The sequence below is a fragment of the Onychomys torridus genome, chromosome 5 (genome assembly GCF_903995425.1).
Source record: "Onychomys torridus chromosome 5, mOncTor1.1, whole genome shotgun sequence".
In the NCBI taxonomy this organism is placed as follows: Eukaryota; Metazoa; Chordata; class Mammalia; order Rodentia; family Cricetidae; genus Onychomys; species Onychomys torridus.
Genome location: NC_050447.1, coordinates 65,116,614 through 65,136,145, shown reverse-complemented (window position 1 = coordinate 65,136,145; position 19,532 = coordinate 65,116,614). Strand labels below are relative to the sequence as shown.

The 19,532-nt window shown below is 41.2% G+C and overlaps 1 protein-coding gene across 1 annotated transcript in view; it reads left to right on the top strand.

The window, feature by feature from the left end:
• The window catches only part of Itih5 (inter-alpha-trypsin inhibitor heavy chain 5), a 93,112-nt gene that overhangs the window by 33,878 nt on the left and 39,702 nt on the right, over nt 1–19,532 (top strand). Inside the window, exons 5-7 of the mRNA XM_036188600.1 lie at nt 270–520; nt 15,090–15,259; nt 16,109–16,225. Of these exons, the coding sequence (XP_036044493.1) occupies nt 270–520; nt 15,090–15,259; nt 16,109–16,225 (538 nt within the window). The remainder of the gene's footprint in view (nt 1–269; nt 521–15,089; nt 15,260–16,108; nt 16,226–19,532) is intronic.

The window sequence follows — 19,532 nt, the reverse complement described above, 5'->3', positions numbered from 1 at the left end:
CATGACAGTGGCCTCCTCTAGTATAGGTCTATACTTCTTCCAAAATTAAAATTAATTTTTATATTTTTCTTTATTATGATACTTGGATTGAATTTAGGGCTTCCTGCTCATTGGCAAGTACTCTACCCCTGAAGAACATCCATAGCTTCCGTTTTTCTTTTCTTAGGGCTCTCGTCTGGCTCGGCCCAAGAGTCTCTTTGGCAAGTATGGCAGGATCCAGGCTTCCCCTTCCCTGAGCTTATTTGTGGTCCATTTTTACTTCCTAACAGGGAGAAGGGGACGGACACGTTCCAAGCTTCTTTAGTGATTCCCAGCAAGGACAAAGCCGCTTTCCTCCTCAGTTATGAAGAGCTTCTGCAGAGAAGGCTGGGGAAATATGAGCATATCATCAGCGTGCGCCCCCAGCAGCTGGTGGGGAGGCTCACTGTGGAAGTGAATGTTCTGGAGAGGTCGGGCATCGCGGCCTTGGAGGTTCTACCTCTTCACAACAGCAGGAAGAAGGGCAGTGGGGTGGCAGAAGGTGAGTCATGCCTGAGGGTGCTCAGGTTCTGGGGGATGTTCAAAGCTGGGACTGGGATTTCACGAAGTCTGCCGAGGAAATGGCATCCCTTCCACAAAGGCTTCACGTGTTATAGAAATTGGAAGAAAGTCACTAAACAGAGACAAGGCTTTGAATAATTTTTTAAAAAACATTCAGCTTCCACCAAGAGATGAATAAACATTTAAGTTTTTTGACATTGTAACCCCACTCTGAGGAACTGACTGAAGGTAAAATTTCTAGAATATTGAGAATATTACATCCAGGAAGCTGATTGTATTTATCAGACAAAACATCCTTATTTTTCTAAATATTTAATATTAGAAAAGCAATTAGTAATTGTAGTTGGAGAGCTTCTCTCCAGCCCCTGCCAAACCCTATTAGTCCAACAACCCACTTATAAAATAAACACACAGACATTCATATTATTTAAACTGTGTGGCCATTAGCTCAGGCCTACCTTGTCTAGCTCTTACTCTTATATTTAGCCCATTTCTATTAATCTATACTTTGCCATGTGGCTCATGGCTTACCAGTACCTTACGTCTTTTCTCTCATGGCGGCGGCTGGCAGCGTCTCCCCTCAGCCTTCACTTCCCCGCCTTCTCCTCTTCCTTGTCCTGCCTACCCTATGCTTCCTGCCTGGCTACTGGCCAATCAGCACTTTATTTATTTTAACTAATCAGAGCAACACATTTGACATACAGAACATCCCACAGCAAGTAATGAGCAATGATCAGAAGTAATTCAGCACGTGATGGGGAAAAAGACAAAACACATCAGCACACATGATAATATTAAATATGTCGAACATCGCAGAAGACTAGAAAGTCATATAAAACAGTGATTTCATCTTAAGAGCATAGGGTTATGGCCTGGCGCTATGGCTCAGCGGTTAAGGGCACTAGCTGCTCTTCCAAAGGTCCTGAGTTCAATTCCTAGCAACCACATGGTGGCTCACAGCCATCTGTAATGAGATCTGGCACCCTCTTCTGGCTAGCAGGCAGAACACTGTATACATAATCAATCAATCAATCAATCAATCAATTAATCAATCAATCTTTAGCTGGGCAGTGGTGGCACATGCCTTTAATTCCAGCACTCGGGAGGCAGAGCCAGGTGGATTTCTGTGAGTTCGAGGCCAGCCTGGTCTCCAAAGCAAGTTCCAGGAAAGGCGCAAAGCTACACAGAGAAACCCTGTCTTGAAAAACCAAAAAAAAAAAAAAAAAGAGCATAGGGTTATGGGTATGTTTAGTAAAAATCATCTTTTTTTTTTTTTTTTTTGTGGTGAGTGAGCTGGACCCTAAGCCTTTGAAAACATTAGTCAAGAGCTCTGCCATTGGCCTATTCTCCTAGTCCTATCAATCTTCTTTTTGGTATTCAACAGTGGTATATTCTTTCCATGATTACATAAAGAAACATGTGTTTGCAGACAGCCTGACAGCACTCACCTGGAATTCCAGCTGCTTGGGAGGCTGAAGTAGACGTGAGGGAGTAAGATTAGGCTAGACTGGACAACATGGTAAGATGAGGGAGTAAGATCAGGCTAGACCAGACAACATAGTAAGATGAGGGAGTAAGATCAGGCTAGACCAGACAACATGGTAAGATGAGGGAGTAAGGTCAGGCTAGACCAGACAACACAGTAAAGCTCTTAAAGTGAAAGTCAGAGGATGGCTAGGACATAGCTCAGAGAAACAGACTTTCCTAGTGTGAGTGAGGTCCAAGGCTCAATACTTAGTACTGGAAACAAAAAAATGTTCTGATCTATAGATGGTATTAAACAGCCATTTTTAACTTGCTAGAAGCTATAAATTCAGAATTTTCTTCAATTTTTTTAAAAAACAGCATTTAACTTGCTGAAATAATTATGAAAGATTTAAGGAGGTATATATACCTGTATTTAAGGTGGAATGTATATGTATATATAAATATATGTATATTTAATATGTACATATTAAAAACTGAAACTTATTGCGGTAGAAGCTTTCATATACATTATATATTATATATTTTTATATATTATATATATTTTTCTTTTATTGAAAATGGATTTTTCCCCACATAATTTTTCCTGACTGTGGACTTTTCCTCCTTTTCCTCCTCCTAGCTCCTTCCCACCTGTCTTCCCATCCAGATCCACTGCTTTTCTGTTTCTCATTAGGAAACAAAAAGGATTCTATATACTATGAAATATAGTATAAGACAAAACCAAAAACTAACACATTAGAATTGGATGAAACAAACTACCAGAAAGAAAAGACCCATGAAAAGGCACAAGAAACAGAGACCCACTCGTTCTCACATTCAGAGATTCAAGTGGTCTATTTTCAGTCGTCAGTAATTCCAAATAGTAGTTTGTATTAAACACCTACCTGTGTCTATCTCCATGCTTGACACACAAGTACAGGTGAATGCCAGACCCAATCAAATAGTAAGACAGCCATATTCACACACCACATCAGGGTCGGAGTGACAAAATTTCAGGCACCTGTGACCTTGAGAACAGGGGACTAGTAAATGAGATGTGAACAGGTAAAAGTGCAGACTCTGAATTCAGTGCCAGTGGCTGCTAGGAGAGTCCAGAGCAGGCACATCTTAACAACAAAAACTGACCTTGACCCTTGCAAGCCACATCTGACTTTGAAAGCCAAAGTGTCGTCAAGCTGTCTGACATTCAGAAATGGCAGGAAATCCGACCCTTCATCCTCCTGTCCTGTGGGTGGCAGTCACATGGATCGCAGATTGGTATAAACTGGAAGGAAATTGTTGCCATGGTGTAAAACAGGGCTTCCACATCTGTGCAGCAGGGGCAGAGCCTGTCTCAGGGTGACTCTGAAGCACTGCCCTACAGAAGTCTCTTGGCTAAGAGTAAGAGCTTAATAATTCCTGTTTTATTATTATCATTTTTAAAAAATATTTATTTATTTATTTTGTATACAGTGTTCTGCCAGTATACCAGAAGAGGGCGCCTGATCTCATTACGGATGGTTATGAGCCACCATGTAGTTGCTGGGAATTGAACTCAGGACCTCTGGAAGAACAGCTAGTGCTCTTAAACACTGAGCCATCTCTCCAGCTATTATCACTATTATGTTCCTTATATTTACTCTTTCTCTTTAGACATCTTAAAACGTATTAAGTACCTTCAGAGGTCTATCTGTCTCCAATCAACCTTTGTCTCTTTGCCAGATCTAATCTAATGTCTTTTAAACAGTATATACTACTAAGTACAGCATCTTCAAAAGCAAATATGTACAAAGAAACAAAGAATGGAGAATGCTGTCAAATTTAATATCTCACTCATAGTAACTTTAGAGGGAACTTTTTCCGGCTTTCACTGTTTGAAGAAGTAGTATTCAGTGGGAGAAGGTTCCCAGAGGCAATGGAGACTTGTAGCAGTGAAGTATCTGTGTAGTGTGCTGCCCATGAACATATGGGGTCAGTGAATATATCCTGAGAATGTACTGAAGGCAACTGAAATGCATGCTTGCCTAATTTCCAGAACCTCCCAAGCTCTGCAGAGCTGGGTACATGTTGCATGCCCCTGTTTGTGTGTGTTTGGGCAGGGTATGAGTTAGGATTGTCAGTCAAACAATTACTGCTTGTTTGTAGTTGGAGCTTATTAGTATCTCCAGGGAATGTTTCCAGGCCATTGATCTCTTCAGACCTGTTTATTTTTAAGATTATTTTCCTAGCTCTTTGTAGCAAAGCAGATCCCCTGTCTTCCAGAGCATGGCGATTCACAGGGGTGTCCTTTAGCCCCATACAGGGGGCAGACTTGCTCACTGACATTCCCCATTGGTCTTTCCAGCTCAGCTGTTGTTGTTCCTGGGAATGGTGAACCCAGCAGTGAGTAGCACAGGATGCCGTGGTTTTGTCTGGCCACCCTTGTGTGCTTCCAAAATAAATCCAGGGTAGAGATCACACTGGAGTCAGACTTGCACCAGAATGTGAGCTGGGACCGAGAGAGCATGGCCCAAGGCTGGGTGTTGATTTCTCAGATAGATCTATCTGTGATTAAGAAATCAGATGTCTGCAATTTGTCTAGATGAGTCTCTGCCCTATGGTTCCATTTCATCTTTTTAGAAAATGATTGATTTATTTTTAGGTTAGAACACAAAGCCATGTGATTCATCATGGCATCTTCATACACATATGTCATTAGACTTCACTTCCATTTGTTCCTTTCTCCCCTCTCCTCACTCACACCCCTCCCTCATTCTTGTGGACTCCCTTCCAGCTGTCAAGCTAGCCTCCCTTTCTCCTTTCTCCCTTCAAATAGTCCATTACTCTCTGTATTTTCTGGCTCTGTCAGGATCTTTCTTCCTTCTCATGATTCCCTGTCCAGTTCCATGTCTTATACACATAAATGCATATATAAACACATCTAGATACATATGTGATTTTAAATCTAGATTTTACATGTAAGAAATGACATGTAGATTGATCTGGCTGAGTCTGGCTTCTTTTATTTAATAGTATGATTTCTACTTGTGTTGGTTTTGAAGGTTGCATCTTGCCTAAGCATCATTTTGTTTGTTACTAGGCAGAGCATGCTGCCGATGGTGTTGTCTCAATCAGTCTTTATAACAATGTTATTAGTCCATATCTTTTCATGCTTGTTTTCATTATGAAGAAGCAAGCCTTACAGATGTTGTCTGACAAAACTTTTCCTGAAGTGTTGCAACACACACGTCGACTCACACACATCAACTCACCCTAGATAGGGAACCCACAATAGCCCAAAGTACAGGTATCACCAAGGTTCAATTGGTGAGCTAATGAGTTTTATTGGGGTTACTGCCTTAGTTAGGATTTCTATTGCTGTGAATAGACACTCTGACCAGCAACTCTTATAAAGGAAAACATTTAATTGAGGTGGAGGCTTACAGTTTCAGAGGTTTAGTCCACTATTATCATTGCAGGGAGCATGGTGGCTTGCAGGTAGATATTGTGCTAGAGAAGGAGTTGCTACATGTTGATATGCAGGCAACAGGAAGTAGACTGTTTCACTGGGTATGGCTTGAGCATATATGAGACCTCAAAGCCCTCCTCCACAGTGACACACTTTCTCCACAAGACTACACCTACTCCAACAAGGCCATATCTCCTAATATTAATGGCCCTTTGGGGACCATTTTCTTTCAAACCACCACAGTTATTTATAGGAATATGGGTGAGGGGTCACTTACAGGAGCAGAAATGACTCAAAGACAGCTGTATCACAGAAGCCTATAGTTATACTTTCTTTGGATTGCCAGCTCCTAAATAATGACATGGAGACTTTTTACTAATAATGAAAGTTTGGCCTTATCTTAAGCTTGTTCCCATAACTTAAATTAACCTGTTTATGTTAATCTGTGTTCTGCCATGTGACTTGTTACTTCTCCTCCATACTATTTGTCTGACTTTCTCCACATCTTGCTGGTGAATTCTCTGCCTCTCAGATTCTTCCCAGAGTTCCTATCTCTGCCCAGAAGTCCTGACTATCCTCTCCTGTTCAGCTATTGGCTATTCAGCTCTTTATTAAACCAATCAGAAGGTACCTTGGCAGAGATTATTTTCACAAATATACAAATGTACAAAAAGATTATCTCATAACAGAAGCCCATTCCAGCATTGTTGACAGCTCACAAATGCTGGGAAACCTGTATCACACTGTACAACCTACAAGCAGCTCAACAGGTAGGAGAGTGTCCTTTCCAGATGCCTTAATTGGTCTAAAATGCTTCCAGGCAGCTGGCTAGTTCTTACTTCTTCCAGGTAGCTGGTCTTGTGGAGGAGTCTTCTTTAGCAACTCAGCCTTTCTGAGTCTTCTTTGCAGCTTGGTTCTGCTTACTCTGGCAAGGAGGGGGCCTAATGAATATGGTCAGTTTCAGGGACTTCCTGGAACTATTTGGAGTTGTTTCTCTTCCTGCCTAAGGAACTTCTTGAAGGATGGAATGTTTTAATCTTGGAGAAAACTGTTACACAACACAGAAATGCAGAAATATATACTAGGTTGCATATTTAATTATTAATAGAAACAAACTCTTAAGTATAGATCTGATCCAAAGTTCATACACTTAACCATTGTACACACCACTTTTTCTTTAAATAGAAGACTATATGCTATGGGAGTATTAATTTAAATTTAAAATGTCTTTCTTGTTAACTATACAAATATAAGGAAGAGGGACCAGAGAGATGCCCCAGCAGTCAAGTATACTCACTGACTGCTCTTGCTAAGGATCTGGGTTCAGTTCCCAGCACCCAAACCAGCTGACTCCTAAATACCTGAAGCTCCAGTTCTGGGGGTCCAGTGTCCTCTTGTGGCCACCAGAAGCACTGCACACCCACAGTGCACATACATAAATGTGGGTACACACACACACACACACACACACACACACACACACACACAATGAAAGAAGCATAAGAAAGACTAAACGCAGTATCTTTACCCCTGCCTCAGTTAATGTGACTGGTGGAACAGAGCTGAACTCTCATTCATTGGACTGTTAGATGCTGGTTCACCACAGTGGACATTTTCTCTTACAGCTAGGAGTACAGAAATTATAGAAAGAACAATATAATAAGTGAACCAGTAATAGTTGTCTGTTGTATATTATGCATAATTGTGCATGCTCTACTTTTGTGCAACTGGTAGTGTGGTGTACGTGTGCATCAGCGTAAGTCATGATCGACACTATACTTTTAGAATGATCAAAGACCACACCATCTAAGTGATAGGAGTTCTTCAGCTTTGTCATGGTATTTACAGAACCACTGCCATATATGCACATGGTCTGTCACATGCCTCATTATTATTATCCAGCGCATGTCTGTGTTTGAAGTGAAGCATTTTCTGGGACATAGCTGGGGTGAACACTCTTCCGGATGTGCACTGAGGCACATATCTCAAATGTGTATTGGTTCAGGGGTCTCTGCTCCATTCTCTCTGTGTAATGATTAATTGTTCTTCTCTACTTGACTGGATTTAGAATTGCTCTGGAAACAGCCTCTGTGTTTCTCTATAAGGATGTTTCCAGAAAAAGTTGAGCTGAGTAGGGAAGATCCACTCTGAATGTGGGTAGTACTATCCCATGAGCTGGGGTCCGAGACTGAGTGAAAAAGAGAAGGTCTGAGCACCAACATTCATCTCCTCTGCTTCCTGAATCTGGACTATTACTTTTCCATTGCTGTAAAGAGACTCCATGACCAAGGCAACTCATAAAAGAAAATATTTATTGGGGGCTCACAGTGCCAGAGGGTTAGAGTCCACAGTCAGCATGGCAGGGAGCATGGCTGCGACAGGCAGGCCTAGAGCTGGACCAATAGCTAAGAGCTCACATCCCAATCCACAAACTAGAGGCAGGAAAGAGAAGATCCTCCTTCACCAACCTCCATAGCGTTGGTTTTACAGGTATGTACTACCATGGCCAGCTTATTTTTTGAATTGTGGTTTAATTTCATACTGTAACTATTACTCGCTTTAAGGATACAATTCATTGCATTGTAGTGTTTGCAGAGTTGCACAACCATCGCCACAATCTAATTTTAGAATACTTGTATCACTCTCCAAATATCCATACCTATGTGCAGTCACCCTGCTACCACCCCAGCCCCAGGCACCTGCTAATCTCTCTGTCCTTTAGATGGCAGGCAGATATCTTCAAAACTATATGGTCATTCTCATGCTTAGCAAAGACTGGGTGTCACTACTTTGGGCTTCCCAGCAGAATTAGGGACATCAGCTATGTTAGGATTTTGACTGATAGAAGTAGCTCAATCCCTCCACCCCAAAGCTTCCTATACTGTTTGGACCTTCAATAATCCCCCAAACTGGGTAGCTTAATTAGAAAGAAGAGACCCACTAAATCACAGCTTCATTCCCCTTTGCATCGGAAGTTGAAGCTTTTGACAGGTCTATTTGACAAGCAGGTGGTGACCAGAGACTCACTATGTTGCAAGATCTAGGCTCTCTGACTTGGACCAGTACACTGTCCTGTGTTCAGGAGGGCTGAATCAAACCTATCTTAAACTTTTATGTACGTTTTCCTTTAGTGCCTTAACAACTGACTTCATCGTTGGCTCTCAGGGCTCTTGAGATTACATTTTCAGTAGTCCCCTGTGGTAGTGCCTGGCATGGAATGGATGCTCAGGAAGTTTTGTTCAATGAATTAAGGAAGAACCAGCTTTGTAACAAAGAGCTGTTAAGTTTTAACTTTAAAGTTTACTGCTTTAGTTTTTCCAGGTCTTGGGTCTGTGTCTCCTTTTGTTACGATGGAGGGATTAGACGGCAGACATACTAATTACTCAGTTTGGTTCTAGATGACGTTGGTTCAAAAAACAAAATTCTAGATTAACTCTCCCTTTGCTAAGGCCGCTGGGTGAAATTTTGATGCCCACTTATATTTGATTTGTGGGGTAAACCACAGACATTGCTGTGCAACATTCTGGACGTACTAAAAGCTATTGACGATTTGTCTAAAATTCAAGTGGAAACGGACATCCTGTATTTTAATTTTCTAAATCCGGCAAGTGTCCCTTACTAAAGGGCTGCATTGTGACTCACCACAAAGTCCCCACTTCTGCATTCTTCCCTGGATCCGGCTGCCTTTCAGCAGCTGGAAGGGCATAGCCCTGTTTGGCCTTGGTGAAATCTCTGAACGTTCGCCAGGAAAACAAGCAATTGTTATGTGAGGTTTTTCAGTGTTGTTTAGCTCAGAAGTGACTCAGGTGTGAATCATTTGGCTCCAGAGTTAGTTTTGTTTTCCTTCTTCATCCTGGCATGGAAGCCGGTGTTACCATCTTCCTTGTTCTGACTTGGTTGAGGCCATCTGTGGAGAGCATACTTAGATATGAGTGAGTGACCCAAGTCCAGCCTTCTCTCTTTAGTTAGATAGTGGGAACAGCCCGTTCTCCCGGTGGGACCTCATTTTCTGGTTCTTTGTTTCTTTGATTCTCTTCTGTCTGAGATGGATGTCATTGTGTGAATTAAACCATCAGTCACAGCTGTGGCTAAAATCAGAGCATCATCTGCCATGTCTGCCCATACACTTCCATGACCAGTATCTTCAGTGCTCATGGAAGGCTGCTTTGTCTACCTGCCCAGCCATCTATAGATATGCCAATCACCTTCCTGTTAAGTGTTCAACATGTATGAGCTTTCTTCACATTCAAATATGGAAAACTGAGAGTTGGTAATATATTGTTTGAGGGAGGGAGAAACTTAAAGAACTAGTGAAGAAAGCAAACTTGTTAAGAAGTTTGAGCAAACACCTCTTAACTATGTAAAAAAAAAGACCTCTTGAATTCTAAAATGTGAATTTTCATTATTCTTCTATGCTGTATGATGCTACCATGCTTATATGATGCTTTCTCCAAAAGGAAAAACCCCACACCTACTCTATTAGTTACTTTTCTCTAATTGCTCAGACCAATCAAGAAGCAGCATAAGATGAAGGGCTCCTTCTGGCTTCTGGTTCAAGGGGCTCCAGTCATTGTGTGGGCAGTCCTGGAGACAGGAGAGTAAAGTGGCTTATCACATTGTGTTTGCAGTCAGAAGCAGAGAGCAGATCTCAGCTCACTTCTTCCTTTGCATTCAGTCTAAGACTCTAGATCGTTGAATGGTGCTTCCTACATTCAGGATGGGTCTTTTCACATCAGTTAGCTCACTGTAGATGAGTCCTCACAGACATGCCCAGAAGTGTGTCTCCTAGGTGACCCTAGAGCCAGTGAGGCTGACAATCACTAGTAATCATCACATCAAACAGGTGAGAAGAATCCTTCCCAATAAGAAAACTTTATTTAATGAGAGATTTGTAAAAAGTAACCAATTTTTTCTCATTGCCTCTGCTTTATTTTTATTTCAATAGTCAGCTGATTTGCGTGGCCTTTGTCTTTATTGGGATCATCAAACTGTTGATGCTCCCTAAGTCTCAGTATTTTTGACTGCCTGAAATTTAACAGAATATCCCAGGTAATGAATTTTTATAAACAAACCCAGACCGTCTAGCCTCTTTTCAGGAGAAATGAGCAGTCGGTGTTTGTTTGGAAATCCTTTTGTAAAAGGCACAGGTATTGGCAGCTTTGGGGTTGACAGTAGCCAAACCTGAAGCCCGCAGGAAACAGAATCCAGGAAATCCCTCTGTTCATCAGGTCTTGGGGCGGTAGCTTCCAGCCAGTGTCCTTGAGCTTGGTTCGTTGGCTCCTACGTATTTTCGCCTTTAGACACTTTACCTAATAATTGGCATCCTTACCCTAACATTTGTGGTAAAAGAATATCTATGTGACTAGCATCTGTAGTTTAGCACAAAGCCAAGACTAAGTTTGTGTCCTCTGAACCTTGCTTTCTCTATATATAAAACAATATATAATGTATTATATAACCAACAAAATGTGGGTTTTGTCTTTAAAAGATAGAATCAAATAGATGACAATGTGGGGCTGGAGAGATGGCTCAGAGGTTAGGAGCACTGAATGCTCTTCCAGAGGTCCCAAGTTCAATTCCCAGCACCCACATGGTGGCTCACAACCATCTGCAATGAGATCTGGCATCCTCTTTTGTATACATAATAAATAAATAAATCTTTTAAAAAAACCTAAAAATAGATGACAATGTAATAGCATTTATAAACATGAATGTCTTTAGCAAAATTATGAATCTTCAGTTCATAAAAAATTATATATGCATTCATATGAAAATTCAGCTCATCCTTTCTGAGAGCTCTCTGGAAGCAGTTAAATCCAATATACTTTATAAAAATTATTCTTGGTATAGACACTCTTAAATTCCAGATCAATAACGTACATAAGGACATGCAAGACCTTTCCAAATGATTTTCTCCCAAGATCTTGTGGAGTAAACTGTGATTCCAGATGGAGACTAGTTGTCATCCAAAGATAGTTTTTTTTCCCTTTTAATTTGTCTTCTGTAATGGGCATGGTACAGGAAGTGACTCCAAAAGAGAGAGGACTGTGATGGTTAAGCTTCAATATCCGCTTGACCGGATTTAGAGTCACCCAAGACGCATCTCTGGGCATGTCTGTGCAGGGGCTTCCAGAGCCATTCCCCTGAGAACCAAAGGCCAAGCCTGAATGTGAGCAGCACCATCCAGTGGGCTGGAGTTCTTAAAATCAAAAGGAGAAAAAGCAGAAAGCATGTGATATAATGTGACCAGCAGTTTCACCTCCTGCTGGAATGGACCGTACCCTCACACTGAGCCAAAATAAAGCCTCCCTTGCCCTAAGTGGCTGCTGTCAGCCATTCTTGTCAGAGTAACTGAAAACTAACGAATTCTGTCAGAGTAACTAAAAAACTAATGAATACATGGACTGTTCTGTATTGAACAACTATTACATACCAGGGGCCACAATCAACATCTTCCACATGTGATCTCACTAAGTCCCAGCAAAGATGCATGCTGGTGGTGCTCCAGTTTCCCAGGTGTAGAACTGAAACACTGAGCCAATCATGTAGTCTGTGAAACTCGAGAGCTGATGCTCTCTGCTCTTACATGACTTCCATGGGCAATATCGTTTCTTGCTTTTGAAGTCAAAGCTTTACACAGGAGGACAGCCTGACAGGAAGGCTGGTAGCCAGAGAGGAGTCAGTGAGTGCAGAGAGCAGCAAGTACATTTTCTGGATGGCAGTGACAAGATACAGTGCCCGTAACTGGGGCAGCTGCCGCCGTCCCCTCCTTCCCCTTAACCAACTGGGCAGACATCAAAGAGGAGGAACATAAACAAGACCTCTCATTAGACAAGTATGGCAGTTGCTTCCTTCCTCTGGTCAGCTTGCAAACTCTTCCTTTGCAGTAGTCACTGTCTTTAGAACATGGTGAAGGGCCCTGCGAACTTAACTCACTGGGTTTGTGAAGTTCTGTGTGGCAGTTCGCAGCTTGAGCCCCGGTTCAGAACAAAGAAGAGTCAATAGTAGACAGTATTATTTTGCTTTGGTGTTTAGGTGAGTAGCTGGAAGTCTATATTAATAAAACAATCAGATTTCCCCTTCCTCTAATAGACAGAGGGTTTTATTTTCCCTTTGCTTTTGTGTTTGTGTGTGTAGGTATGCGCACCTGTGTTTGTGCATGTGACGGCCAGAGGTCAACTCATTTTTTTGCTGAACACCTTTTTGTTTTTGTTTTTTAAGAAAGAATTTCTCAGTGAACCTGGAACTCACTGACTGACTTGATTGCTTGTTCAGGGAAGAGCAGGAATCCCATGTCCACCTCTCAGCACAGGAATTACAGGTCCTCATTTCTATGTCCATCTCTTTACATGGGTGCCGGAGATCAGCACTCAGACCTTCATGCTGTATCATCTTCTTAGTCCAGAACATTTTCATTTTCTAGAGTTGTGGGCAGGTGGGTCAGGTCAGAGTATGAAAGGACTTGCCATGCAAGCCTGACAACCTGAGTTTGATCCCTCGAGCCCACGAGGGAAGGAGAGAATGGAGCCCCGAAAGCTGTCCTCTGATCTCCTCATGCATGCCGTGGTATACCTGACCACTCCTATAAAATAATAGTTTTTCAAATATGCTGATCTTTAATTGTTCCTCATAGTGGTAGAAACCCTGCTGGGTCACCTTTACCATGTGATACGTAGTGGGTGGAAGCCAGCATTAGGAATTTGGCTTCTTGGTGAAGAACCAAACAGAATCCACCCACTCTTTGGGCGTGTGAAATAAGTGCATTTATATGAACTCATGAATTTTCATCATGAATGAACAAACACCAAAGGTCAACAGGCAACAAAAATAATACACATCCTTTCCCATGGTCTGTATCTAAGAGCCCAGTCAAATAAATCAGAAGAAAGGAGTTATAGTCTTTAAATTCCCAGGGCTTTCATTTTGTTATGAATGGATTAAGTTGAGGAACTTGTATAAAAGCATTTTTTATGAGGAGATTTGGAGCAAGATAAAGCGGGTACATGCTGGTAATGTAAAGAGAATGTGTTAGATTATTGTAGAATGTTGGGATAAATGTATTTACATACAACAAAGGGCATGGTGGTATGTAAGGTAAGAGGTCTGGGTGAAAGGCATATCCCTTTTTTCCATTGTCAGAAGCCAGCGTCACCTACAGGACTTGTTAAAGTTCCCTCCAGAGTTTCTCATTCAGGGTTTCCAGGAAGAGCCTGAGAACTGACATTTCTAGAAAGTTCCAAGGTGTGGCTGATGGTGCTCTTCTAAGACTGCAGCCTGCTTTGCATACTGCAGGTGACTCTTCTAGGGTTTGCTTGGACACTTTTAATGAAGTGAGAGGTGACAGCTGCTGGTGCCACCAGAGCAACTTTCTTCGATTTAACTGATATGGCGTGGCAAGTGCTTCCCAGTAACCTTACCCCTGATCTCAATTCTGCCCTCTGGACCATCTCTGGATACCCTTAATCCCCATAGAAGTTGCTCTATAGCACATTTACTCCAAGGAGAAGAACAGGGAGGGGTTCACTTGGCAAACTACACTGTCGTGTTCCATGCTTCAGAGAATCTGTTCAATTCATTCTACTCTCCCACTCCCATGGTTAAATAAAAAAGGAAATAAAGTGCATAAAACTTACATGTAAGTATTGATGACTTATATACACACATACACATCAGTGCACTTATACTAAGTACACCCATATCGCTACATTGTACATCACACACAGGACACTTCCCTTCAATGGTTCTTTTGTATTCATTCTAACCTAGTACCTATCCTCCCAAAGGAGCACTCGCCCTACTTCAATTTCCTTTGGACAAGTTGTATTTATTTGACTTTGAACTCTATGACAGTGAAAAATAGAGAATATATTCTCCGCTCTCTGATGCTCTCCCTCAACATGACTGTCAGCATCACCAGTAGACTCTTTCATTGTGATAGTCATGTATCATTCCAAGTGTGACATGTCTACAATGTCATATTGAATTTCTCCTACTTTGCAAATGCTTAAGTGTGGATAATAACATTGCTTGGTGTGATGCTTAGCACAAACCAGCGTGGTGATAAGTACATCATGTCATTGGATCTTTTGAAGAGCATGACATCGGTACTACTATCAGTGTTTTTTATAGATGTCTTGGTAACCTATGCAAGATCTCACACCTGGTACAAAGTGGATCAGTATCTGTCAAAGTTCAGACTCTCTGTGATGGTTAATACTGTCAACCTGACAGGACTTAGAGACACCCAAGAGACAAACCTCTGCATCTGTGAAGGATTATCTAAGCTGGGTTCATTGAGATGGAAAAGATGGCCCTAACTATGGGTGTTCCATGGGATGGGGTCCTAGACTGAACAAAAGGAGAAAGTGGGCTGAGGAGGGCATTCATCTCTCTGCTTTCTGACCTTGGTTGCAATGTGACCAGCTTCTACTCCTTTATGGTCTGTATCCTCTCAAACCATGGGCCCAGATAAACCCTTTCTTCTCGAGAAATTAACAGAAGTTCTTAGAAGATACCAGGGGAACTTTAAACAATTGATTGAAGTCTGACGTCCTGTGTCTGTGCAAAAAGGTAATCTTTTCAAGGAAGACCTTTCTAGTTCCAGCTATTTATTGTGTTTACATCTTATTTGCAGGTGATGTGGGTCCTCCCCCTTCTACTGTCATCAACCAAAATGAAACCTTTGCCCAAGTTCTTTTTAAGCCTACAGTGGTCCAACAAGCTAAGATTGCCCAGAATGGAATTTTGGGAGATTTCATCATTCGATACGATGTCAAGAGAGAGCAGAGCATTGGTGACATCCAGGTAATGGCTTCCATGGTGCCACCATATGTGGAACATGATCCCTTCTGTTCCATTCACACTTATGGATTCCAATACTTACCTAAAGGTTAAAAGATATTTTTTGGTTCTCAGTAGAACTATTTAAACCCAAAATACGTCTTCAGAGAGACTAGTGATGCTCCCTTGCTGGCTGCCAAGGGTACCTATTTTTCGCTTCAGTAACCTGGACAGCAAATGAAATCTATAATATAATTTTCCCTGTGGTGTTTTAGATGAGGTTAGAATTTTAGCACTTCTTCAACTTTAATTAAAAGAGATTGTTCCGTAGCTTATTTCCCTTTAGGTTGTATTGCTGCAGAGACAAGGTGAGAATATTAAAATATGTGGATGTGCACAGAGAATGAATGCAGACAACCTTGATACCTCCCTGTGTGAGATGATTAGTAAAAATAGATAGTGAAGGAAGCAGGATTCTCAAGAAGCATGGTCAGAAGGAAATGCAGAAATAAAGTTGATGGTTTGACATGGTCTATGTATCTATACTATGTATACATTTATATTACTTTCAAAGTGATGCAGATTGAGATTGAGCCCAGAGATATACACATCCTTGGGCAAGCATTCCTATCACTGAATTCCATCCCCAGTCCCTGATGAATACGTTTAAAAGAAACGATTCTACTATATTATATTAATTAACAACTAGTTCTCTTGGAGGGATCGATGACTATAGATAATTTTGTTGTTGGTGTGGAATGTGACCCTAGATTGTCTCATGCCATCTTTGTGTTCTAGAAGTTCCAAAGACTGTTCTAACATTTTCCTTCCCTTTCTGAATGCCACTTTGGTTGCTTTATCTTTCTCCACCAGGTTCTGAATGGTTACTTTGTGCACTACTTTGCTCCTAAAGACCTCCCTCCTTTACCCAAGAATGTGGTTTTCGTGCTTGACATCAGTGCCTCCATGGTGGGAGCGAAACTCCAGCAGGTGAGTGAGTGCCACCTGCCCATTGTTTGCTCATGCTTTTGACCAGGTCAGTGATCAGCCTTTTGAATGACATTCAGTTATGCCCAACCCAACTATTCCTACTTACGGACATCCTAAAGCGGACTCATGAAAGCCATTGGTAGATTCTATGGATTTAAGAAAGCAGGACAGGCTAGAGGGAACTTGACAGAGAGGACAACATGAGTGAAATAGGAACACATTGAGGGGTCTACTCAACTGTATTGTTAGCTGACCACGGTGATGTACATTAGAATGCAAAAGCTTAGAAGTCTAAGACAGAAGGAACACAAGTTCAAGGCTAGCCTGTGGTACATAGCAAGTTTCAGGACAGTCTGGGCTACATAGTGACACCTAGTTCAAAACAAGGTAAATGAAACAGAACAAAATGAAGCAAAACAGAACAGTACCATATTAACAAAAATTGTGTCCCGTCAGGATTCCATTGTGAACAGTGGAATAGAACCCTCAGAAGTCTGTGGGATAATGCTTTTGTATATTGATTGGCCAGTAGCCAGGCAGGATAAGCAGATAAGGGGAATTCTGGGAAGAGGAAGGCAGAGTCAAGAGTCGCTAGTCAGCAACAGAGGAAGCAAGATGACAAGGCAGAACCGAAAAAAGGTACCAAGCCATGTGGCTAAACAAAGGTAAGAATTATGGGTTAATTTAAGTGTAAGAGCTAGTCAGTAATAATCCTGAGCTAACGGCCAAGCAGTTATAATCAATATAAGCTTCTGAGTGATTATTTTATAAGCGGCAGCTGAACTTCCAGGCTGGAGGAATGTGGGACCTGGTGGAATCAGGCAGGATGGAGAAATTTTCAGCTACAGAAGTTCCTTTGGCATCTCCACAGAACAAAGAATTCACGTCTTAATAATTCAGTAGTTCCCACAAACTCCAAGTTCAGAAGGGTCATTAGAGGACATTTCCATTGTTGGATGACTTCTATTGTTGCTGTTGAAAGGCAGTAAATTTTAACTTGTGTTTTCTTCATTGTGATTATTTATTGGTGTCTGATTTTGTGACTTTCTCCTTTATACTAGTATTTTGTAATTTTAGAATGATGGCTTCTTACTTATTCTTCCTGAGAGGTTTTCTTTTCATTCTTTATGAATTGGTGGATTATGGATTATGTGATGTTAGCTTTCATTGACAACTGGTCATGATCTAGACTTGCCTGGGAAGGGAGCATCTGGATGAGGTTCCCAAGTAGGCATGTCTCAGGGGATCTTTATTATGTTAACTGAAGTGAGAAGGCTCCCCACTATGGGCAGCATCATTCCCTAGGGGATTCGAAACTAGTGAAGAGTGAAGAAAGGTAGTTGAGCACTTAATGTGCATTCATTCCTAGAAAAAGACAATATTGATTTATAATATATATATAATATACATTATATAATAATAATAATAATAATAATAATAATAATAATAATAAACCTGTTCCAGATGCACTAAAGTGCTAAGTAAAGATAATCAGTGAGCCACATTCAAGGCTATGAAAAAATAGGTTTATTATTAACTAGTTTTATAGCAAAGGGCAAGTCTTTAAGGATAAAAATAAGAGATGAAAATGACTATAATGGAAAATAAACAATTATTTCGTGTAAAAGAAAAATGTAAAGTTCTGGTATAAATTAAAAACAAAAGCAATAAATGATGAGAAAGCTGTATGCAGGAAAAAGATCATCCATAAACAATGAGCTCTTCCAGATCAATAAGAAATAACCTGTCCTAAGGAAGTGAACAAAGGATGTAAGATAATCCATAAGAAAAAAAATCCTTAAGAATATGAAAAAGGGAGGTAACCATAGTAACAATTAAAGAGAAGCTGTTGGCAGAGATCAGAGAGAGATTGAAGCTTAGCATTCCTCAAGTCCTGGTTCAGCCTCCAGCATGGCATACACATGGTACACTCCTGTGATCCTAGCACTCAGGAAGTGGAGGCAGGAGGAGCTTCCATTCAGGTCATCCTTGACTACATAGCGGTTCCATGCCTGTTAGGGATATACAGGAGCTTATTGAAAAACAAACACACAAAAGAAAACAACATAAAAAAGAAATTCTATTTTCATCTCCATAGTCTTGAACTATAAGTATTGTTAATTATCTACGAGGGCACTTTGAGTAATATGTAGTTTTAGTATACTTCAGAAGTATACTTTTTACATTATTCCTCAATAAAGTACTAAGAAGTTCTGAAGTGGGAAAGTGCTCAGCCAGGCTACTGTCACCACCCCATTCACTCTGAGGCCATTTGTCCCCAAAGGCTGAAGCTATTCAAAGGGATCATCTTCAGGTGCCCGAGCTTCTTCACAGCCTGAGTCCAAGACTAGGAGGTTTTAGGATACGTGGTCTTCCACCTCTGATGAGGTGGTGGTCAAGGATATTCTTATCTATAAGCATGGTTGTTGTCCACATGTAATCTCAGCACTTTAGGCTGTGTGAGGCTGGAGGACTGTGAGTTTAAGACCAGCCAGGGTTATATAGCACAACCCTGTCTAAAAAAATAAAAATAAATAAAAGGGGTGAAAAGAAAGAAATCTTGCCCAATAACTTCTAGAAAAGTAAAGGTAAATCCTGCCCAAACCATATAGAGCAAGCAACCAATCAAACAAACAAACAAAAAAACAAATCAGGGCTCTTCTGAATTCACCTTTAATCATAAACTAAGTATGGCCCTCTCATGTGGGTGCATGTACACTTGTGTGCATCTGCACTATGGTGGAAGGTGGCTTCGGTGTCCCCCTTGATCACTCCACACCTGATTATGTTTGATGCAGGGTCTCTCATTGAACATGGAGTTCCCTGGTTGCCTAGACTGGCTAGCCAGGATCCTCCTTTCTGCTTCCTGGTGGTGGTTTCACACTCACATGCTGCTGTATGCAGATTTTGCAGTGGGGCTGAGGAGGAAATGTAGGTCCTTATACTTGCATGGTAAGCACTTTGCAGACTGTACAGTCTCTCCAGACACTTGGAGACCTCTTAACAATGTAACAGGGCACATATTGAACATGATATTTGTTATCCTAAGTGTATTACGTGAATTATGCCATATGGAAGTGTTTAGTCTTTAGAACCATTTCACTACCATCCATTTTACTGATGGAAAAACTGAGGGTTTTCACAAGTACATAACCTGGCTAGTAAGTGGAAAGTTCAGGTTTGGTTCAAGGTCTGCTCTGAAGCCCACGAACCAAACCATGGAACTATTGTACCATTATGCGATCAACAGTGTGCAGCCAACAGAGGTGAAGATGGATGCAAGGCCAATGCTATTTCTTAGTGTAAG